This window comes from Taeniopygia guttata, chromosome 3, assembly GCF_048771995.1.
Source record: "Taeniopygia guttata chromosome 3, bTaeGut7.mat, whole genome shotgun sequence".
Lineage (NCBI taxonomy): Eukaryota > Metazoa > Chordata > Aves > Passeriformes > Estrildidae > Taeniopygia > Taeniopygia guttata.
The window spans coordinates 55,401,438-55,425,000 of record NC_133027.1 but is presented as its reverse complement, the minus strand read 5'-3'; the positions used below and the strand labels follow the sequence as shown (position 1 = coordinate 55,425,000).

At 36.9% G+C, this 23,563-nt stretch overlaps 1 protein-coding gene across 1 annotated transcript in view; it reads left to right on the top strand.

Moving 5' to 3' along the window:
• Positions 1 to 23,563, top strand: part of ARHGAP18 (Rho GTPase activating protein 18) — a 91,918-nt gene that overhangs the window by 156 nt on the left and 68,199 nt on the right. Inside the window, exon 1 of the mRNA XM_030267890.4 lies at positions 1 to 32. This exon is cut by the window's left edge and continues 156 nt beyond it. Within this exon, the coding sequence (XP_030123750.4) occupies positions 1 to 32 (32 nt within the window). The remainder of the gene's footprint in view (positions 33 to 23,563) is intronic.

Below are 23,563 nucleotides of genomic sequence, written 5' to 3'. Positions count from 1 at the left end.
GTGACGAAGCTGGTGCACTACCTGCACCTGAGGTAAGAGCGCGACAGCCGGCAGGAGCCACGGCGCGGTGCGAAGCGGAGCGAGCGGCAGCGGCGGGGCTGTCACTGCGGGCGGGACCGTGTCCTGCCCTGGCCGGGCGCGCCCCGCCGCGTCCCGCTCCGCTCCGCTCCCCTCCGCCGCCTCCTCTTCCCAGCCGCTCCCGGAGCGCGCCTTGCGGCACCGAAGGACAGCAAGGCGCGCTTGTGGAAAAAACGCCAGTTATCGGTCTAAAGCCTGGAAAGTCGGTGTCCCTACTCCTAGTGTCGTGTAATTACAATAGCATGGATTAGACAAATTGCATATTTACTCTTTTTTTTTTTTTAATACGACTTGTGTCAGGATGCATTACTAAAGCGTTTTCCCCACTATCATCTATTCTAATTAGAATTTAGACGGCAAACACAAATATTTTTGCACTGAGTGGAGGGAAAGCAAAAAAGTGCGCACTCCTGATGATGTTCCACTCGTGTTTTGCTGAATCAGTTTCTCCCCTGTATATGAACACTTTATGTACATCAAAAGAGTTGATCGAAAACTTAAATAATATGTATCAAGAACACCAACGAGAAATTTAATTTCTGAACATAATGATATTTTAGTGTAGCATTTTCACATAAAGCTGCTCTGAGAGTCGATTTCATTACCTATTTTTTTCAAGGTAGCTGTAGGAATGAGTGCAAAAAAGGGCAATCAATTGTACTGTAACTTTTTATTGGTATGATTTAAGACTTGATTCCTAGAATACCTGCAGTCTGTAGATATATTTTAAACAATTATTGAAATAAAAACATTTTGACATGAATTGCATGAGAGAAGTATGTAATATTACCAGTTTTACCTGTTTTTTTTGGGTTTTTTTCCCCCACTGATTTAACTGCTACCACTGTTACACCTATTCTGTAAGCTGTGACCAAAATCACAGCTCTAATTTTATAAATTTATATGGTTTTATATTGTGTTACTTTGCTGGGCAAATAGAGAAGGAAGTCCAGAAGAAAAAAACCCTGCCAATTCCTTTCTCCTGCCTTTCTTCTGTTCTCCTCTTACAGTGGTTATTTCTTTAAAGGCATATTCATGCTGATTTTGAACCAGAGCTTCATTACTCTATTTGCTTTATAAACATCAGACTAAAAAAAGTCTCAGCCTCAAAGACTTTATAGTATAAAGGGAATCAGGGAATAGCAATTTGTGCAGACAGCCTAATGAATGCAGCAAAGCAAAAATGTTATGTTCTTTTTCTAGTGGCAGCCTGATTGCTGTCCAGTATTTTGTAGTTATCATGAGAAAAGATGCAAAAAGGCTAACGAGTTCAATGAAATTTAAGGATGCTCTTCTTACGCTGGATGAGCATGAAGGCATTGAGAAGGAGTGAAAAGCATATCTGAAAGTTTAATAAATGTCCTGGTCAGTGCCCTGGCTGAAGGCAGAATTTCAGTAGTCTATTTCCAAGTGAAAGAAGTCAGTGCAATAAGGGAAATGTTAAGAAGTCAATCAATTTGCTTTTATATAAGAAGTAGAGCTGTTGGAGATACAGCTGAAAAGGGGCACAGTAAATACAACATTTGAAAAACTGAAGGTTATTAGTCCTAAATGAACATGAGTAGGGATAAATTTCCATTTGTCAGTGCTAAACAATAGGACAGATACTTCACTGAGGATTGCTGGAGTAGTAAATACTGGCAGTATCTGTCAGGATGTAAATGAGCAAAAGGTGTTCCCTAAAACCACTACCCATCAGCAGGACAGGGAAGTTTTGCACATTTGCTCATCATTAGTGAGTCTGTAGGCTTAAAGTGCGGACTGATTTTAGCAAGATCACATAATACATTTTTTCCCATTCATGTCACAAAATTATGATAGATAGGGGATGGATGTTTCAGTCAATATCCGTCAGACATAAACAGCTATTATTATTAGGTATTATCAGGTGCTTATTATTTGCCTCCCATTGTAGGTGCCCAGCAATATAAAAATGAATCCAGGAACCAGTAATGTAGAAATGAGTGCATACATATGAAATTGTCTGACATATTTTTGAAATACTATGATTTCTGGTTAAATAGTTTTAATAGGCTTCTGGAAAGCCACACCATAATATTTATTTTACTACTCATGAGAATGGAAGTAGCTGAAAACCAATTAACAGCAAGGAACACAAAAAAAATTCACTGTCAGACTGAGTTAAGAATAGTTAGGTGGCCGGTGTGATGGGAAAAATGCTTGTCATCAGCATTATGCTTTTTTCTCACCCTAGAACCCTAACCCTTGCTATGGGTAAGTTGTAACTCCTGTATTCTGTGTAAATTCTCAGCCATTGAGTCCCAGTCTGTGAATTTAATTTTAAGGTTCTGCCACAGTTAAGTGAATAAATACTATGCTTATACACATTAATAAAAATATATTTAAATACTAAAAATTGTACTTAATAAATTTCTAAGAATAGTTTGTGACAAGATTAGACTATGACAGTAAAATAGTACACTGGGCAGCACAATTACTATAATCAGATCCTTAGAGTATAGTAATTGTGCCCTTAATTAAGGTTTTACTGAGAAGTAGATAATTAATTCAAATCACTTTATGACTTGCACAGTTAGTAGCAATGTGGACATCATAGGAACCTGTCTTTGAATCTGACATCTTGCAAAAACTCAGTATCCTGAAGCTACAGAGGTAATACCTTAGGCACTATACAACTGTTCCAAAAAGTCCCCTTTCTGAAAAGCAGAAGTGAACACACTGATGCAATGCTCATGATGGTAGTAGAAATCATGTAGCAGCACTTGGTCTTTTATACTTACCTCAGCTAATTAACCCTCATAAAGCATGGTTCTGTACCATGTAAACCCCATTCTGCTGAGTCATAAACTTCTGATTAGTTTCACTCAGACAAAAAGCAGGGTCGCTGAATGGGAATGGATCAGCCAAGAAACTAATTGTAAAAATACTAAATTAGGTTCTCAGCCAGGCGAAATGCTTTCATATAAATATATTTAATGTAATTAGCTTTGTATAAGTAAAGATTGTACACCAAGTGAAAGCAAAGCAGTCCACAAAAAAAAAAGAGCAGTGATTCTTAATAAGAACAACAAACAAAGGAGATGGCAGCAGATAGAGCAGTTTGCAATGACAACACCAGGCAACACAAGCAAACTGAAGACAAAGATGTAGACTTATGAATGTAAGACATTCATGGGGAGAATGAACATTCAAGCTACCAAAGAGATTTCCATAGTAAATTGTATTGCAGAAATTCAAACATGGCTGGTGTAGTTCATTTAAGGAAGTGCAAATTCTTAGGCTACAGATGTGGAAAAACACTGTCCCAGGCTTGAAATGCTATTTTGGAAGTTCAAGTTTTTAATCAATTAATTATTCGTTTTTACAATCTGTCTCTGAAAGTGGTCACATGAAATTCAACAAGATTTTTAATTGAAGCAACAACTAATAATACTATTTTGGAGCTGGCATGAGATCCCTGCTTTTTTATATGAAATTTTTATATATTTAAAAAGCTGTCAACAAATAAAAATACTTCTGCTGACACTGTCAGTTACATCTGATTCCAACACCTTTACAACTCACCAAAAGATCTCACGTAGGTTGTGCAGCTTTGAAATGTACGTGAACTTAACGATCTACTTCTTAAAAATGCATAGTTTGGGTCTTCATGGTTTAAGATGTGGCTGATGGACTGAATCCTGCCTGAGCAATGTTCCTAACTGGCCTGGCACATTTCTCTCAATGGAGTTTTGTTTCAAGAAGTTTGGGCAAGACACTATACTGATTCTACTCCAACACCTCAGCATGTGGTGGTGCATGGTTATCTTGAGGAAGGAACATCTTCCCTTATCCCCTCTCCCAAGAGGATGGAGGAGCAGAGGAAGGACCACAGATACCTCAAGCTTAGAGGTCATTGGCTGGTCATGTATTCTTACCAGCCCTGACTCTCCCCTCAAGCCAAAGGTATACTTGTGTATGATTTTGTTTGATTTGTAAAATTATACATTAAAAAAAAAATTATTTTGGGACACACAGAGCTGATGTTGTAGACTTCTGAAGTTCTTGAATTAATTTTCTTTTAGAAGCTTAACGTGTCCTTAACATAAGGGTTTGGTTGTTTTTTTTTTTTTGTTTGTTTTTTTTTTTTTGTTTTTTTTTTTTTTTATATCTAATGTAGCCACTCTCTATTGTTCCTTATATGCTGGTGTAGGAGCACAAGGCATAAGGATGCCAGATTGAAAAGAACTTTCTATCTGTCTGAGTGCTACCTTGCAGCTTATAAGAAAGCCACTGTCTTTAATCCACTTTATAAACATACTGAGCTTTTTTAAAGATTAGGCTATTTGTCCTTCTTGATGTGTGTGCTGGAACCATGCTCCTCTTGAAATTGAGAAATGAATTTCTAGTTTTCTACCTACAGTTGCCAGTGGAAAGTTTCTACATATTTCTTTTGTATTGACATTGTCTATGAAAGGAAATTTATTTTCCCACCTAAGATGTATATGTTCATGAGTACTCACATGCAGGAATTTTGTTGTTGCTTCTTAGCTGCTCATCATGAGTAGACTCTGCTCTTTTCCACGATTGTCCACATTTGACCACATCTTTCTTGATTATGAGTGATTGAAAGTGACACGTATAATTTTGCTTAATGTGTGATCAATGCCTATGATATTAAAAGTCTGCTCTCTAGCCTGATATAGCTAGATGTACACAAAAATGCCTATACTTCTTTATTGCTGTACAACACTGTGTTTGATGGCTGCCTTATGACCAATTAGAATCTGTCATTTCAAACTGATGAGCCCCCTGGCTTATAGCATAAAATGTAGTTATTAAGTCAATTAAATTCATGCACTTGTGCATGAGATTTTATTTTTTCAGTCCTTTCATTAATCAATTTTTTCCTGTATAATATCATGGACTTTCTCTAAATTGATATCCTTAATTTTATAATATCTGTAAATTTCACATTCTTCTTTCTGTGCCAAAGTTATGCATGAAAATATCAAAAAATAAGATCATTAGTTGGAGGGAACCCAGAGAAATCTTAATAGGGGAGTCTTTCAATTAATTGGTTTGTTTTTCAATGTAATGTATTGCTGTCTCTTTTAAGATAAACCTTTCCCTCATTTACAAACTTGCACTGTTCCCACTGTCCTGTTTGTTTAGCTCTGTATATGGTTATAGTCCTTAAGTGTTCTAGTATCAAATGCAATTCTGAAGGCCATATAGGATTCATCTACTGCAGCCCCTCCTCCTTAATATATGTTATTTTATTATAAGAATCTGTATTTACCTTGGTAAAGGTAAATAATGCCTTGTATTTTATCCCAATTTTCCATTTACTGCCACATCTCAAGATATGCTTTCTTTTGGAGCTCTTAATAAAGACTTGTACACTGTCAAGCTCAGAGTAACAGATGTAAAGTTGCCAGTTTTTCAGTTCTTCTGAATTATATTTGTTTTGCCTATTTTGATATTCTCTGGTAATATGGCATCACAAGGTGATAGATTATTGTAATCACTTACTATTGAATTCTTAGGGAAATTATTTCAATATCTAGGACAGATGATTGTCTGTTCTGCCTGCCTTAATTTTACCAAACCTTACAATCTTTGCTTCTCACTTGAATACAATGTAGTGTTATCCACAGATTTTTCAGGACTAGTCTGGCTTTTTTTATTATCCTAACTATCCTGACAAAGTATTGAGTTGGGAAGTTTTGGGATGGCCGTGCCAACATTATCTTTGATCTCAACTTCATTCTTATTGTGCAGCAACTTCAGTGTCATTTAATTTCTCGTTTTCTCTGTACTGTCCGACAGTACTATACATAATTTAATTTATATTACTAGCTGTCAAGACATGTCAACTGTCAGGAGCCTGCTTGACTTTTGGTAATTTTTACTTTATCCCTACATTTTTGACTTTTAAGACGGCGCTTTCTTACCATGCCCTGCTGCTCCTCCCTCCTTCCTCCTTTCTTCTAGACTTTTTGCTCATACCTTATGCAGTGTTTAGGTAAATCCATTTATTTTCTCAACTGAAGATGCTATGTACTTGTCAGTGATCTTTATGGAGCTCCCAACCCTTTACCTTCAGAAGATACTGAACATCTGAGAAACCTGTGGTGAGGCTGTGGAACAGAGAACTCAAGGTCTTTAGGCCTGGGAATCATCTGTGTGTAAGCTTGAACTCTTATTTATATTTAAAACTGGCATGCAAAGAAAAAAGCATGCACTCAGCAAAATGCTGTTAGTAACTACATGCTATTTAAAGTTGTCAATTCAGCTCATTTTGACTAAAAAGGATTACTAAATGATTGTATTTCCAGCTCTGCAAAGAAGTCACCCTCTTCCATCAGCACTTTTGGCTCAAGAAAAGAGTATTTATTCATCACTGCTTTGAAACAGCTTAAACCACTTTCTGACTAATTTATGATAAATGACAAAAGAATTCTCAGAGTGAATGAAGAGTTTCAACCTAGCAGTTTTCTTTCAATTGAACTTAATTAGATCTTTGACTAAAGGCCATTACTGATGTTTTGTTATCATTTAATTTCTCACCATTCTGCCCCATGGGATACCTCCTGCAAACCAGACAAAGGCAGGAGGATTATCAGAGCCCAAGGAACATGGGACACTCACCATTTCATCTTCTCACTGATAAGAAAGCTTGCCAGATGCAATAGAAATTGAGACACTTGTACTGTTTGAGGTGGAAGGTGACCTTTGCCACCAAGGGGAAGGATGGTTGGCAGATATTTTCCAGACAGCATCTCCTCTCTCTGATACTGCCTGGCAAACCAGGCATGGCCTTGGCTGGGTAGCCCACATGGTGGATTTTCCAGCACTGAAAAGAAGATGGCTGCAGTAACTGTGGGCTTGTTTTCCTCATTCTCTTAGGGAGTACAGCAGTATATGTGGCATAAACATAGATCTTAATTCCCTCACTAATCCTGCTCAGACACTTATTTCCTTCAATCCTTCCTGACATATCATCTCAGCAAAACTGACTGCTATTAAGAATTGAAAAGCCTAATATTACCTTTTTCTTTTTTCCTGCAAGAGTGATCAATAGAATCCATGGATACTTGCTTTCTATAATGTAATAAGTATAATTTTTTATCAGCCTCATTCCTCTATTGTACTTTCAAAACTTCCTTCATAATCTCTGGATTAAAAAAAAAAGAAGCCAGTGTGGCCATCAGAATCCATCAGCTTGGAGGGAAGGGTTGCATCCTTTCAATAATTTTTCTTTGTGTGCCATAAAGATCAAAATAAGAAACAGTGCTGTATAAAGTAAGATTTGAGATGTCAGAGATTTAAAGCAAGAGCAGTGAAAATGAATAGAAAAGTCAACTCAAGAAAATAATATAGGCAAGCACATTTTACTTACTAGAAGCCAGCAACCTAGAAAGAGCTTTTAGGCACTATGTGTCCCACTGAGCTGCAGAAATTTGAAATTTGAATCTGATAGAAGAATTAGATATCCACACATTTTGTGGACTTACTTATACATAAGTCAAGCAATGTCATGGCAAGAATGTGGTTACCTTGAGAAAAAATAGTATATAGTTGCATTTGTAAAAAATATTCTTCCTAGGGAGCATAGTAACAAATAGTTAGAGCAAAGAAATGCAAGCCAATGCTATTAAAAATGTCCACCTATACTGAAATGCAGAATACAAGAAAAACAAAAAAAGGGTCATGACTGCCATTTGGAGGCAAACTCAACACAGAAATATCCAGCAGACAGGAAGTAGTCATAGTTATTCAAGAAATGTAATGTTTTTAAGAACAGAAATGCTAATACATCATGGCTGCTGAAAAATAAGCTTTAAGTCAAGACAAATATCATTTATGAAGCTAAAAATTCTGTTTATTTCTTCTTTGCATCAAGTCTGGACAAAGATATTGTTTCTTATTGCATTTGATTCTGCTCTCAAAGTTGGAATGTCTGTAGGTAGTGAAGTGGTGAATCTCCTCATGCTCGTGGCAAGGGCATGCATTGACATCGTGGACTTTATCATAATTTCTGAGACAGAATCAGATGGCCTAAGGATTTACACAAAGTACTAAGAGCCAGACCTACATTCCCTTGTTTACAGGTATCTTTACCTTCATTTCCTTTCTGCAAAATTGACATTTCCTCTAGAAAAAATTAGAGAATCCCTGCCCCTCTCTACAGGTGCAAGCCAACCCCTTTGGTCCAATTTATAATGCTATCCAATTTTAAAAGTTTTCTCCAAACCCTAGGTTTGGGGACGCTAAAGCAAAGGGTGGGTGCTAGAGGAGAACTGACCTATCATGTATGTTTCCTGTAGGAAATTTTAATTCTGTGAAAAGAATTTTGCTCCTCTCTGCTCTTCCCAGCAGAGAAACATATGGCCCTGCATTTGGTGGCCAGCACTAGCAATAGATTAACATATCACATAAATTCTACATTTTGCTATTATGACAATAAATGTTATTAGACCTGGGCAAAATGAGACAAAAGATTTCATAGCCACAGAAAAGCATTAGGGACATGGTATTGATTTATAATTACCTATATGAGATAGAATGGTTTATATCTCCAATAATGTTTAAAGGCTGCCATCTGCCTCTAGACGAACTTAAGAAGGAAACCTAATTTGGATAAAAACCTGCTTGGATAGTTAATTCAGTTAAGGGATCAATTTCTAATAAAATTGAAGGATTGGGCTGTGTGATAATCCTTTGAACTACCTGCAGCAGCAAATTCGTCCTTAGCTTTTCTTTACCACAGTGCCACACTGGCTGTCAGATTTCTGGTAAGTGAGGTAATGGTGATTTACCCAGTAAGGTAAATAAAAACTGACTGAAACAAAAATGAAAGAGTTTTAAAACTACTGCTGTTGTAATATGAATAAGTGCAGTAAAACTCATCAACATATAGATGATAATAAAAAAGAACATTAAAATATGTAGTAGTGATATTAGGTAAGTAGAGGTCTTTAAGATTTATTTAAATTTAAGAATTATGAATGCATGCTCATGTACATGTACTCACTAGAAATGAGATCAACAACGGCCTTCAGTGTTAGGGGACAGACAGACATGAAATGAGGATGGAACAGAGGTGTTTATGTAAATATCACTTTGAAATGTCTTAATCTTTCAGAACTGTGTTTCTGCTCCTAAACAAAAGTGGTTTCCATGCAATGAACTGCCTGGTGTTTACTGACTCCCCTTGCACTCTGTGCCCGTAGCAATTTGCCTTGAACTCTTTTACATAGCAGAGTATAAGGTCCAGATCAATTTGATAATTAGGAAATCATAATGAGCTGTTTATAATAGATTTAAGTGCAGTAATGGATGTTATATTTTCTTTCAAGGTGTCTTTAGAGCTAACATAGAGACACCATTTTAATGTTTAGGGCTTCATGGTGTTGTCAATTTAATGACATCAGATTTGTAACTTCTTCATGACATTTTTATTAAAGGCAATATTACTTCATCTACTACACTGCTAACAGCAGCACTTAGCTTCCCTAGTTAAGTAAGAAGTTCAGACCAGTGTCAGAACTTAGCTACATTAGCCATTTGTGGTGAAAAGAAAAGCCTCTATTAATGCTTATGCACTAGAATTAAGATGAGCTGAATGCTGTAATTCTTCCTGTTCGACTATTGGCATCATTCTGCCATCTGACAACAGCTGTTTCCTTCTTAATCTGATGGAAAAAAAATGGTGATAGATTGTTACTGGCACCATTACAAGCTCAGTTGTTCCATTTTATGTTTTAGTAAATATGAACAGGGTTTCGTAATAAAACCCTGTTTAATCCTCTTTAATGTATCCCTGTGTTACATATAGTATAGTCTTGTTTATTTTTGTCTTCTTCTTTAGTAAATATCCAAAGAACCGACAGACATTGTTCTGCACCAGCATTTTACTTTTAGTTCCATAGTTAGGAACAGCAGGATCCAAAACTTGTCATGAAGAAAAAAACCCATGCATTTGGGGCACATAAGAAAAATGAGTAAGCATTGCATGTAAGCTTTGTAAACTTTGTAATCACCACTCTTGGCAGAAGGCCAAGCATGGAGTTCATAGAGGCTTTTGCAGCTACTGGAGCTGGAGGGTCCTGCCTTGGAGATGGATATCAGGTTGACATCTCTGCATTTCCTGACAGCTGCTACATTCAAGACACAAAAATACATTTGTCTTGCCTATTCCCTGAGCTTCAAATTATGGGTTTACTTAGGTGAATCTTGGAGTTCCAAAACTTGTCCATGAGAATCAGGTTTGAACATTGCTGGATCACAGTCCCATTATAGGTGCTGGTTTGACTGACAACTACTGGTATGCCCACATATATTGAATGCATTTGGAATTGGAGATAAAAGCTTGCTAAATGACTAAGTATTGATGATATGAAAGCAAATGAAAGCAAAAGACTGAGCATTTGTATTTTTTTAACACAAAAATCTCCTTTTGAGCTGGTGATACACAGAATATTGACCACTGTTTGTTGTGAAGCTGAAGAATTTAACTGAAGAACCTGTCCTTTATGTATGAGTTTCCTGAGTTTAGCTTGGGAACACAATGGAATTCAGACACTGAAAAAAGAGAGGAAAAAAATGGTCATACTAAAAATCAGGCAAAATTAGGCAAATAATTCTCTACCTTTCAAAATTATGAACTTTATTTTAATTTCAGGTGAAATCCTTTGAATAGAAAACACAGATGACAATATTGACAAGAACAATGGAAGCTACAGAAGGCAGCTGGTTTGCACCCACCATTACCCAGCATTGTGTGTATGTGTGCTGTAGATCACCCTGAGGGTACAAATCTCTCTGATATACAGGAAAGGGAGGAATGATTATGAGATTGTCAAATTAGGAACTATTTTGCTTTGATCCAGACAATTGTTGTGAACAATTCTAATTATTGGTGGCAGAAATACTCAGAGTCATCCCAGAACTTTCAGCAGCAGATATCCCAGCTTCTGGGGAAGATAGACTTATGTCCAAAATTGCCTAAAATCCACCTTCTCTAGCCCAGCAACTGTTGAGGGAAGTGAAAGCAAAGCTGCTGTCTAATTTGCAAAACAGAAAATATTGCAACTAGCAGGATAGAAAGGAAAAATGGTCGTACTCTTTTGCCTACTCTTCCTATCAGATATATACTCTGAGAAACAAAATTCCTTAATGTTTGTGGCCGATGGTTCCTCAGGCTGGAACACCCACCCCACGAACTGGCTGCACAGAAAATGAACTGCTCACTCTTTTTTCTGGAATTTGTGCAACTATTAATTTGTAATTCAGAGGATCTTTGAACCTACTCTTGTATTAGCTAAGAGCCATGCTGAGATTGTTAACTTAACAAATCACTTGATTCTGCAGTTCTCCTTTGTGTTAGCTGCTTTCAGTAATGAGACTTTGCATGCAAAAACAAATAGTTGGAGCAAAATGAAAAACTCTAGGCCTTAATAGATAAAATTAAATACTGCAAGTTTTTTCATGACACTGCAGAATGTATGAATAATGATCAAGTGTTTTGGAATGAAATGGAAGGAAACAAAATATGTAATTCTTCACTAATATTAAAGATATGCTATGTAAACTGTATTTAATACTACGTTCAAAGAGATGAATTCTTGGGAGTATTCTCAAGGGGATTTCTTTTATTTGCTCCATCTACCTTGGTTTAATCTGAAGTAAATAAAGTTTATTTAAAATACATTCTTAGGTTTCTGTCCTGCTGACTCAAACATAACACCAAAACCAAACAATCAGGACAGTCTTTGGGCATCAGTATGAACTGGATTATGAGCTCTAGTGATGCCTACAAATGTAATTTTTCAAAGGATGTTGATCTGATAATATATACTGACATTTTACAGTGAGAACAGGTCTTTTTTAAGGAAGTGCTTTAATCCGGAGGTGTTCTAAATATTTTTACTTTTTGCTGTAGCAAACTGCATTTGACAGTTTTTATTCATAAACTCAAATCAGAAATTCAGAGTGATGCAGATGTCTTTGTCCACTGACATATTTGATATTTACAATTCCAATCAGGGTATAAACACAACAGTTTCACTGACTAAAGTGCACTGTTAAAATTTAAATGCACGTTTATTTTGTGAATACATCATTCATTGAATTAAGGTAACACTGATCATCCACTATGAGCAGGGAACACGGATTGCAGTTTAGAAAGGCGCCTGTGTTCTGCAGATAAGTACACTGTCAGTGTTACTCTGTGTTTAAAATGTTTCAGCTACAGGGGTTAGAGTTGAAGAATTGCTTCATTTCTGCAAAGCTGGAGCAGGCCAACCTGTACATCACAAGATCCACAGTCGGAAATGAGCTCCTGGGAATTGCTTGTGACAACTCCATGTTAAATGTGATCCAGATTTCCTTGAAAGGTGATGGTTTTAAACCTAATCGGGTAGTTGTATCCTCAGAAAATTCAGTAAATTAAATAATAAATTAAATGGATGTGTTACTTTAAAAAAACCCAAAGATTAAATAATGCAGTGTAATCAAGAGACTTTTATAGTGTGCATTTTATAGTGTATTACTGAATAGTAACTTCTATTTTTGTCATTCACATGCACTTACATTATTTTCATTGTTGCAAGGAGCAAGAATTATTTTAAATTATGGCCTATTTGAACATAAAAGTAGCTCTACTGGTTTGGACAGAAAGTCCACCTCCCTGGTGTTCTACTTGTTTAAAAGACACCCATAAATGAGTTTTAAGGAAGGGGCAATATTCCCAATGCTGTCACCAGCTTGCAGCCATATGCTGCCAGGCAATTCCTGAGCCAGATGTTCTTTCGGTGTGTTTAGCAATAGTCCATGGATAAATTTTCCACAAACATGTCTGGTCTTGCCAAGAACTCATGTAAGCTTTCAGCTTCACCAGCATTCTGTGACAAGCAATAACACGATAATGACACATGATGTGGAATGTCACCCCCTTCAGTTTGTTTGGAATAAATTTCTTCATTGCAGTTACTGTTAATTCCCCTTAATGTTGCTGCTGGAAGAGATTGATTGAGTGGAATATCCATTGATACAATTCATTTTTTCTCCCTTGAGGTTTGTGTCGCACAAAACTGTCTTTACTTGTAGACCACCTTCTCTGTTCTCTGTAAATGTTTGGTGGTGTCATTTTTTAAAAACTGATCTTATAATAACAGTAGCCTGCAGTCAAATCACTACGATTGCTTGTATGAGCCAGGCATATTCAACTAAGTCCTGAATTAGAAATGGTATTTAATATAGTTTAAATCAGAATATCTTTTAAACATAAACACAGCTTTATATTGTGTTTGGATGTTTGGAAAAATCAGCCTCTTAGCAGAAAACCTGATCTGACTGTACAATTTAGGCAAATACTTATTTTATTATTAATGTACATTGTTTGCTTCTGTAAGAATACGTTATGCCAAAAGAGTTTGCCATGTACTTTTATGACTTAAAAGTCTTTCTGACTTTTACAGCCAAACATAATATATTAAATGCTATTGGAAGATTTGTAAATATATTCCCATTATTCTTCTGTACTTTGCAATATGTCTATAATTTAAGAATGGTACTTAATCATCTATCCCAAAACTTTTGTACTTTCATATCCTAAATGTGAATAATACAAAATCCAGTACACGTAGTGGGTCCTTGCAAGCAACTGTGATGAAACTTTATTTTTAAATTTTGTTCATGCTCTTCATTAAAGTACTTATCTGCAGCCAAGAGAATAGGAAATTAGGTTGACTAAAATAGCTACAATAATCTGAACTGAATAGTTAAAAGTAGGGAATTCTACTGATTAAAACAGGGTACTTGAAACATGGCAATATCCTAAAGTTATAACTACTTCACAGCTTGTTGGCAGCTCAAAAATTATGTACTTGCTTCAAGTGAAAAAAAATATTCCAGTTTTGCTCATATGACTAGTACATTAGGCAGTGCTTAACACATTTTAAACTATTATGGTTATATATTGTAATATATATTTCTCCATAATGTTGCAGCACATGTTATACATTGGGGTGATTCCTTGTAAAAATATCTTCCTGTGATTACTGTAATGAAATGCACTTTGGATAGATAATAACCTGATGCTTCCACAAATAGATAACTCTGAAACTCGGGCTAGGAAAATTCAAAATATTCAATTTGAAAACTTCTCCTGTGAACATTTAGTCTTACAGTAGCAATAATCTTTTATAGCAATTTTGTCTTAATTTTTAGTGATAATCCAAAGCAACTGAAGGGTAAAAAAACAGGCTAAAGAAAAAAAAAATATTATTTTGGTGAACATTCAGCTTTTTTCCCCTTAACTGTTTATTCATGGCCAAGATCCCCAAAACCATCAGGGAGACGTGGTGTTTGTGAAACCAGCCTGTTTCTGTTAGAAATCTGGATTTTTAGAAATAATAGTTATACTAAGAGAAGCCCTACTGTGGCTGCAATAAAAAAACACTTTACACTACTAGGGCCACCTAAATACCTGAACAGGTATTAAATGTCACAAGTACTCTTATATTGGTAAAATTTATTTACACTAGCATGTTTTCTCTGTACCCATTCTGGAAGAGTCTAGCTGGCAAAATTGAAGTGTAGAAGGCCGTAGTGAGAAAGCTTTCATTCCAAAATTCTCCTAATTCCTTTGGGATGTGCTCAAAACTTGGGTGCTCTCAGTGCCCGGCCTGAACTGTAAATATCTTTCTAAACATGAAAGGGAGAGGGATCTGACACCTGGTAGTCACATCATTTTGGTGGGAGCTGTGCAGGGAATAATTGTAAATGAATTCTTGTGTAATTTCACACTGCAGTTTCATTCTCCTGTCTGTTCTGGGGTTTTTACCCAAAAGAAAGAGTGCTTTATTTTTTTTACCATTGTGCTCTTTCTTAAAAGTCCTCTCTGATGCTAAGAATGATGTTGAAACAAATCAGAAAGTGATCTAAGCAAAAAATGCAAAAAGAAAGCAGAATGAGGAAATATTGGTTGTCCTATAATTATCCCCCAATGAAAAAAAAAAACCAAAAAACAAACAAACAAAAAAACAAACAACAAACAAACCACAAGGAAAAAGCTATTTAAATACTTAAAACTGAGAATCTCTTATGAATCCAAAACCCCAGACAGCAAACCATTCACTCATGGATCTATTTATTTGTTCCTCAGAGCATTTACAAGCTCAAAGCCAGGCTGGTGGATCATCCAGCTCCAGCAGCAATGGGCCAGGGGACTGAAGTCATGGTAGGAGCTACCTTGGTGCCCATCTCTCCTGCATCCCCTCAGAGATGAGTGTAAAGGAGCCCAAGTGTTGCAGCAGGTGCTGAGCTCACAGGACAGCTGGGGCTGAAATATTAGTCCAGGAAAATCAGAAGAGGCTTGGTCTCTGACTTTGATGTGGTCACCATTTTGCTTCGTGTGCTCTGGCAGCAGAAAAACTTCAGTATTCTACTGCCCTGTCATTTATAACCCCACTTCCCAAGTCTTTTTCAGCCTTTGATGGAGTAAGGCTACCTTCCTCACAATACTGATTATCTCAGCTATGGAATGATAACTTCTTGTTCTACAATGTAGGCATTTACCTTATAATTTATCAATTTGCCTTTTGACTATTTATCAACCCTTATCATCTGTTGCCTTAAGAAGAGAACCTCAAACAATTTATGGTAGTCCTATTAGACAATTAGAAAATTTGGAATGCTGATCATTATATATCTGCATATATGGGCAATGAGGGAGAAAAAACACATATTTGTATAATAGTTTAAGTTTTCTTGTTTGTGGCCTGTGTACTGGTTTACCATGCTTCTGGTTTGTCCTTCACCTTGCAGCTTGAGAAAAGCAAAACACAAACAATAGGATTTTTATATGAGTACTACTTGATTGTTCCTAACCAGCGAAGCTAATAGAAATGTGATTTTATGGTATTTATCAATTACACTTTTAATTCTGAGAAAATTGTAAAGATTTCTGGAGTGGAGGTACTTGCGTATAGCTGAAGCTTTTGTACATCAGCCAGCAGGTGATGAAAAATCCTACAAATGATTATCCACTTGTACTTCTGTAAGATGTTCCAAAACACAGGTAAAATAATTAGGTTATAAATCTCCTCGAGAATATAAGAACTCATGGTATTAGAGATATCTTCTTTGTAATATTTTCTACCAAATTTCATTGTCATTCATGCTTACATACAAACTGAGTCCCCTTCTCAATGAGAATTGTGAAATAATCAAATTACTGAAAGTGCTCACTGCTTGTATTTCAGTTTTAAAGATTATAGAAAATGTGGTTGGAAAAAGTGGTGAAACCAGAAGTTTATGCAGCTGATTTACTATACTGGGATTGTTAAACTCCATAATTACTGATAAAGAGATGCTAGTCAGGCTGGAAATTATGTGGCCCTTTAAAAATGTTACTTTTCATTAACACAAAATGCAATCCTCATCTCTTTGCTTCTGCCTGTCTCTCATTCATGGTACATAAAGTAGCACAGCGCAAGAAAGAATAGAAAAGATATGTTGGTGATGCTTTGATATTTTAAATAATTTGTCCCATTATAAGAGATACATGGAGTAATTTAAATTCTGAGATGGAAATATTACTGACCAGATTATAGTGTCTTCTTCCAATTTGCTTTTATATTTAGTAAAAAATACTCTGCTTAAAGGAGGCTATTGTCCCACTCTGCTCTGCACTGGTGAGGCCTCACTTTGAACACTATGTACAGTTTTCAGCATAAAAAAGATATTGAGCTATTAGAGAGCATCCAAAGGAGAGCCATGAGGGTGGTGAGGGGCCCTGAGGGGAAGCTGTATGAGAAGGGCTGAGGTCACTTGTCTGTTCAGCCTGGAGAAGAGGAGACTGAGGGAAGACCTCACTGTATTCTGCAACATCTTCATGAGGGGAAGAGGAGGGGTGGGTACTGTCGTGATCAGGCACAGGACCTGAGGGAATGGCCTGAAGCTGATTCAGGAAAGGTTTGGGTTAGGTGTCAGGAAGGGTTTTTCACCCAGAGGATGTCTGAGCACAAAACAGACTCCCCAGGGAAAGGGAAAGATAGTGTATAAGGAACAGTGTTCCCTGATTCTGGGAACTGCTTTCTGTCCCTGACAGAAATGTGTTCTTCCACTGATGCAAGTTAGTAGCACTGCTCCTATTGATTTTCAAGTGCCAAGAAGAAATCAAGGGCAGCCAAGAGCTGCAGATGGTCTTTCTCATCAAAGACCAAACACCAATGCAGCTGTACGTTGTTACTGCTCACTCTGACCCCACTTCCCTATGGCAGCCATATGGCTTGGAACCATTCCCTGGGTACTCTTCCCTCTTGCAGGATACACGTGTGCATCCTACTCCAAACCAGCCCCAATTCCCTGGATGGTTTTGTGTCATTCAGTACTGTTCTGATTTTGCTTGTGACTGTATTCATTTTCCCAGTAAATCTATAATTATCTTTGTTAGATTAAAATTTCCGGAGACTTGGTCATAGATGTCCCCATAATATTTATGTTTAAATATATGTAAATTTGCATTGCCTTACACATATGCATCCTCACTGAAAAGTTACTTCAGCTTCTCTCTTTTTTTTTTCCTTTCTGGACATATGGTGAACAGTATTGTACATAGCATGAGTTATTAAATAGTAAGATACTAGAGTAAATCAAAGTAAATCTAACCACTATAACATAAATACAGTTTTTTGGGGGTGAATATCTTCCAAGTGAACTGCAAATGTTATGTTTTTCCTGCAGAAACTATACTATAGTATCTTGATGTAGGCAAATGTTCAAGTTTAGCCTTCTGTAATTCCAGCATTTGCTTCCAAAATACACAGCAGTGGTAGCATATTCTTGTCTTGTAATTCTGCAACTCTGTCTGAACCTTGCTCTACAAATATATCACAATTTCTTTGCAATCAAAGATGAGCAAATTCATGCAAATTTATTAAATCTAGTCACTTGTGACTGTAACAAATGTACCCTTAGAGGACTGAAGCCCTGAAGGCTACAGATTTGACACTTTGTTTAAAATTATTTGTGACTTGCCTGTGTGGCTACTCATCAGTCTAGAGATACTCATGAACTTTATAGTTATTGCTTGGTACATGGTACTACAGAATAGCTGTAATAGTGCTGTGAGTTTTTATTGGTGTATTACGGGTATTTTTTCAGCTTTCTAACTGGATTTTAGCCAAAAAGAAACAAAAACTCAAATATTTATTTCTTGTACAAATTTTTGCACAAGTATTCATGCTAATTTTCTTTGCATTCGTTATTGAGAATTACTTTTGAATACCTAAGAAGAGTAAATAAAAAGCATCAGAAGTACTATCATAAAGAGTCAGTTTTTTCTTGAGGCTTATATTTGTAAATTTTTTGGTTCAAAATTTGTCCAATCCTTGTTACAATAACATTTCCAAGCCCAAATATCATATACCTACATTCATTTTTAAAAAAAATTTGCAAGTGCTAAATGTCATTGTCAGAGCTATTTTACACAAAAGATGTCCCCAAAAAAATTGGTTGTATGAAAAGCATGAAAGCTCATGAAATGGGCAAGACAAGCAAGAATGTGGGAACTTCCATTCCTTCTTTCTGATTTGTCTATGATACTTGCAGACATGGTTTTAAAAGATATTGTCTCATTAAGATGGTATATCTTAAACTGTAGTCGGGACCTTGCATATGGTTAGGTGGCCTTCTTTTGGATTTAAAATTTCTGGAAAATGCTGTTCTGAGTTGATATAAATAATTTTTAAAATCCACATTGAATTCAGAAGATTGTTTCCATTCAAAATAGCAAAAATAAGACTGACGTCTCGAAATATACTCTATTAAGAGTGGCTGAATTTGACTGCAATGTAAAATGTGAGAGAAAGAAATACTTTTCTAATATTTGTTTGGGATGAAAGAAGATGATGCAAAATGCGTATTTTTGTCAGCAAGAAAGAACTAAGAATATTTTGCGTTGTGTTAACTTGAAGTTTTACTGGGTATTCTTCAACTCTTAAAGTCAAGTGGTTTTCTTTCTCACAGCCCATGACTCATGCAATTGTTCCTTTCTTTGTTCTGAAGCATTTTTCCTAGGCGCATAATGACATTTCTGGATAGCTCTGGCTTGCTCAGCTTAGGATTGTGTCACAATTTTCATGAGCTTTTCTGACTGACTAAACTCTCCTCCTTTGTGGCTGCTCTGTTTTATTTCACCAGATGTTTTTGTGCTACAACTTCAGCTGTGATCAGATCTGCAGGCAACAGCAAAATCAGAAGGGTAAGGAAGCTCCCAGTCAATGTGCTGACTGACTTAGTTAACACGTGTGGGAGAGAGCTTGGTTTCAACTTCCTAGCCAGATTCAGACTTCAAAAAACTATCTCAGACCCTACTGAAGCCGGATCTAAAATGGGCAGTGTGGATGGTGGCAACTGACACAGACCCTGAACCTGAGCGACGGATTCAGCCTGTCTGTAAAACAACAAATCATATATTTATTTCCAAGTATCTTCTCTGCACCTCCTAGCACCCCACCATCTTTCTTGATGAAACTGTAGCTGATGAGTTCATCTGTTGTTACATCCCAAATACTGGATAGAGGGGTCTATTTCCTCACCGGAAGAAGAAGGGTGGGGGCAGCTGTTAGCGACTGGATTCTTCTTCACTCCTGCCTCTTCAGTGGTGTTGGTTGCAATGTCCAAGAGAGGAGACAAACCCAGGATTTCTGGCTCCCATGACAGCAGCCTCTCAACAACAGAGTAAATGCCCCCTTCCATTGAGAAGCGTGGTACATATGCCTGAGGAGACCTTTCAGAAGGAGCTTCTTCTGTGTGCTTTGATGTGCAAGCCAGTCAGCAGGCCTGCTCCAAATGTATCAGACAATGCATGATGTTGAGATCAGTCTCACCAGTGTGAGAAGCAGCCATGTGAAATGCTCATGTTTTCCACAGTACTTTGCCCGTGGTACAGTCAAGAAAGTATCTGTGATGTACAAGGTCCCAGTTGCTCTACAGAGTTCAGGGACCTCACACTCAAGAAAGATCAGTTCAAAGTGAAACAGATGCAGAAAGAGTCGTCAAGGAGTCAAGAGGATGGAAGATCTCCTTCTGAAAGAAAACCAAAAGTGTGTTAAACCCAGAAAGAAATCTTTTTTAAGGGTTATACTGCTGCCTTGTATAAATGTAAAACATGATTGAACAGAAAAATGAGATACTATTCTCCAAGCTTTTTATTTTATCAATCTTCATTTCACTATCATATGCTAGTAGAGGGTATCTATCTCTCCAGTCAATCCTTTCAGTGTGCACAATATTTAGGTAATACTTTGGGAGAATTACGAAGGAGCAAGGTGATTATATTCTGAAAATACAACCACCTTTTCATAATTAGTGGCATATCTGAAGCCATGGTTTATAAAATCAAAGTTGTATCAGCAGTAATTAAAAAAAAGGGGTCATTCAAAGTTATCAATGAAGATCCCTTAGTCTCCAACACTCATGCTGACTTCTCCTTTCCTGAAGTGGCATAAAACATCAGTTGTGGTATTCAGTTTTTTCTCGAAAGTCCTATACCTCATGTGGAGATGCTATAAAGTGCACTAGATTTATCATCTTTTCTCTATGCCTGTGGATGCAGAAATCCATGCAATTTTATCCCTATTAAATCATGCACCAAATGAAAGTAAATCTAGTGATGTTGCAGGAAATAATTTTCTGCATTATTTGGTACCTTTCAATGTAATTTGGCATATGGTGAATACTCCTCAAAAACAGCAAGATAGTATCAGCCCTGTTATATGGATTCCCTGTTACAAAGGGAAGAAAGACTTGATATGAGGGCTTGATCAAGGTCACACTACAAATAGATGTGGATAAATAACTTCTAGAGAAACAGATATACCTCTCTTGGTAAAATTCAGCAGCTGTCTGACCATGAGCAAAAACATAAGGCAGATGAGAACCTCAGCTGCTCAATCCCTGCGCTGTGATTTACATAAGGTAAGCAGATGGGCAGCAATGGGCAAGATCTGAATTTCTCCAGAGAAAGCATTTAAGAAGGAACAAAGAGGGTAAAATAGAATAAATTCACGTGCTCATTAGTCTTCATATGGATAATCTCAAAAGCAGCACTGGTAGTTACTGTTTCACCTTTTGTGAAGTCATGGAATTAAAAATTACCTAGGCAGCCACCAGAGTGCACCAGATACATTTTAGAGCAACTCACAAGAAAAGTGAACAGCCTAAGAACTGTTACTCCCTTTTCTTGCGGTCTTTTGTTTTTGTTATGCGAGACAAATGATCAGCTCTTTAAATATGTGTGCGGAGGGCAGTGGGGAAGAAGGTGAAGACTCAGGAAGCTAGGACGGCGTCACTGCTTTCTGTGTACACGTGTGACTTCATCCCCACCTTTGCCATTTGGGGATGTGTAAGATGATCTGAAACACCTCCTACATATCAGTACTGTACATTTTGAAATACTGACTACTCCACGCTGTGTATGCCATATGGTGCACATTGTAACTGAACATTGCATCTTCCCTACTTTGAAGGGCAACATAAAAGCATTAAAGGTGAAGTTTACCAGACAGATGTGCACATCTGCATGTGACCTACTCATGTAGTCAGCCTTTCTAGTCGGTGGAAATAAATGGACAATTCTGGCACAGGATTTGTCTTTTTGTGCTAAAGTGGAGGATTTTACCCTCTAAAAGATCATTTCTTTCACAGACTTCTAATGGAATGTAAAATCAGTTGCATAGCTCTAGACATCAAGAATTAAGTACCTGTAATCTACATTTTTGTATTCTTCCTAGCATTGATTATTAACAGCTGCAGAACACTATTCACGTATGTTGTCCTTTAGGTAGTGGAGTGCAGCAATACATGAAATGTGAAGCTTAATAAGGGTTAGATTTCATCTTACAGTGAACAAATAACGTTCCATTTAATGTATTTTCTGGCAGCTGGCTGGAACCCTGGAAATATAATTTGGACAATGGAAGTGCTGCCATTTTATTTCAATGTGAATTAGATGAGTGAGCTGGTGAGACATTTTCTGCTCAGTTTAAAACCCATCTGGGCAAATGCTGGAATAGATAATAGAAGGGAAAGGTTGAATCTCCCCTGCATTCAAAATATTCTTTAAAATTCAGTTATACTTTTACTTTAGCACTGCAATAGTTGTCAAAATGCTCTTGGAAAGGGGGGGATTTCTAGACCTCAGCAGGAACAAATCCATCTACTGCCATTGAAGTCAGCCTGTGAATTTAAATTTGTCAGCTGACCTGTTACTCTTTCCTCTAGCCAATTCTTCTCAGTGCGTTGCATTTTTATCTGCTGATAATTAACATCATTAGGAACTGGAATGTGAAAAATTACCTAACACATATTTAAAAAGAATAATCATATATTTATACAAAATATGAAAAACAGTGATTTATTTTTTTATTTGGGAAAATTTTAAAAATGAAAATAAATCACTTTGCAGTGAAGAGTCAAAAGCACATGTTGAACACATGCCTATTCAAACCCTGTAAAGCAGTGATGAAGGATGGCACTGCTGAGAAGTTCTCTTTTTAGCAGTTGTTTTGTAAAGAGAGCACTAAGCATGAGAACTCTGCGTGGTCTGCTTGGCTTTGGTGACTGAGTATATTGAGTGCAAAGGCAGTGCATGACATCTTAATCTAAATATTTAAACTCCTTCAAAGAGTCTTGGATTCTGTAGCAATATAGACTGATTTGTAATCTCCTTTCTCAATTATATCCTCCTTTTAGCACATAAACCTATAAGCCTCAAATGGTGCATTCTCATATCGTTGATTATAGAGTTATAGAACAGTTTGAGTTGGAAGTGACCTTAAAGATGATGCAAGGGATGAAGATGATCAACAGGGATGCCACTCACTAGATCAAGTCCCTCAGGGCCCCATTCAATCTGGCCTTGAACACTCCCAGAGATGGGGCATCTACAAGCTCCCTGGGCAGCCTGTTCACAACCCTCTGAGTAATGATTTTCTTCTTAAAATCTAATCTAAACCTGCCTGCTTTCTCTCATTGTCCCTTGTGCTGTCTCTATCTGCCTATATGAAAAGTCTCTCTCCCTATTTTTAAAAAGCCTCTTTAAGGTACTGAAAGGCTTCAATGAGGTCTCCCCCAAGCTTTCTCTTCTCTATGAACTACCTTACTTTACAAATAAGTGTGTCTGGACCTTATTAAGAGCAAAAATATTAACTGCAAACTCAGGAATTAATGACTATTTAGTCAGAGTTAGGCAGAAAATATACCCATGAGAGGGTATACCCATGAGTTAGGCAGAAGATATACCAATGAGAGAGAGTAGTGATACTTCTGTTAATTTACAGCAATAATACATCTGTAGGTCAAACTTATCTGTCTGTGTCTAGTGTAAACTGGGAATCATTTAATCAAATAAAACCTTGCTGGTGTTATGCTGTCACAACAGGATTGGGTTTGATCCTCTCAAGTAGAGGAAAAAATGTGTCTAGAGTTAGCTCCTAAATTCGCTTCT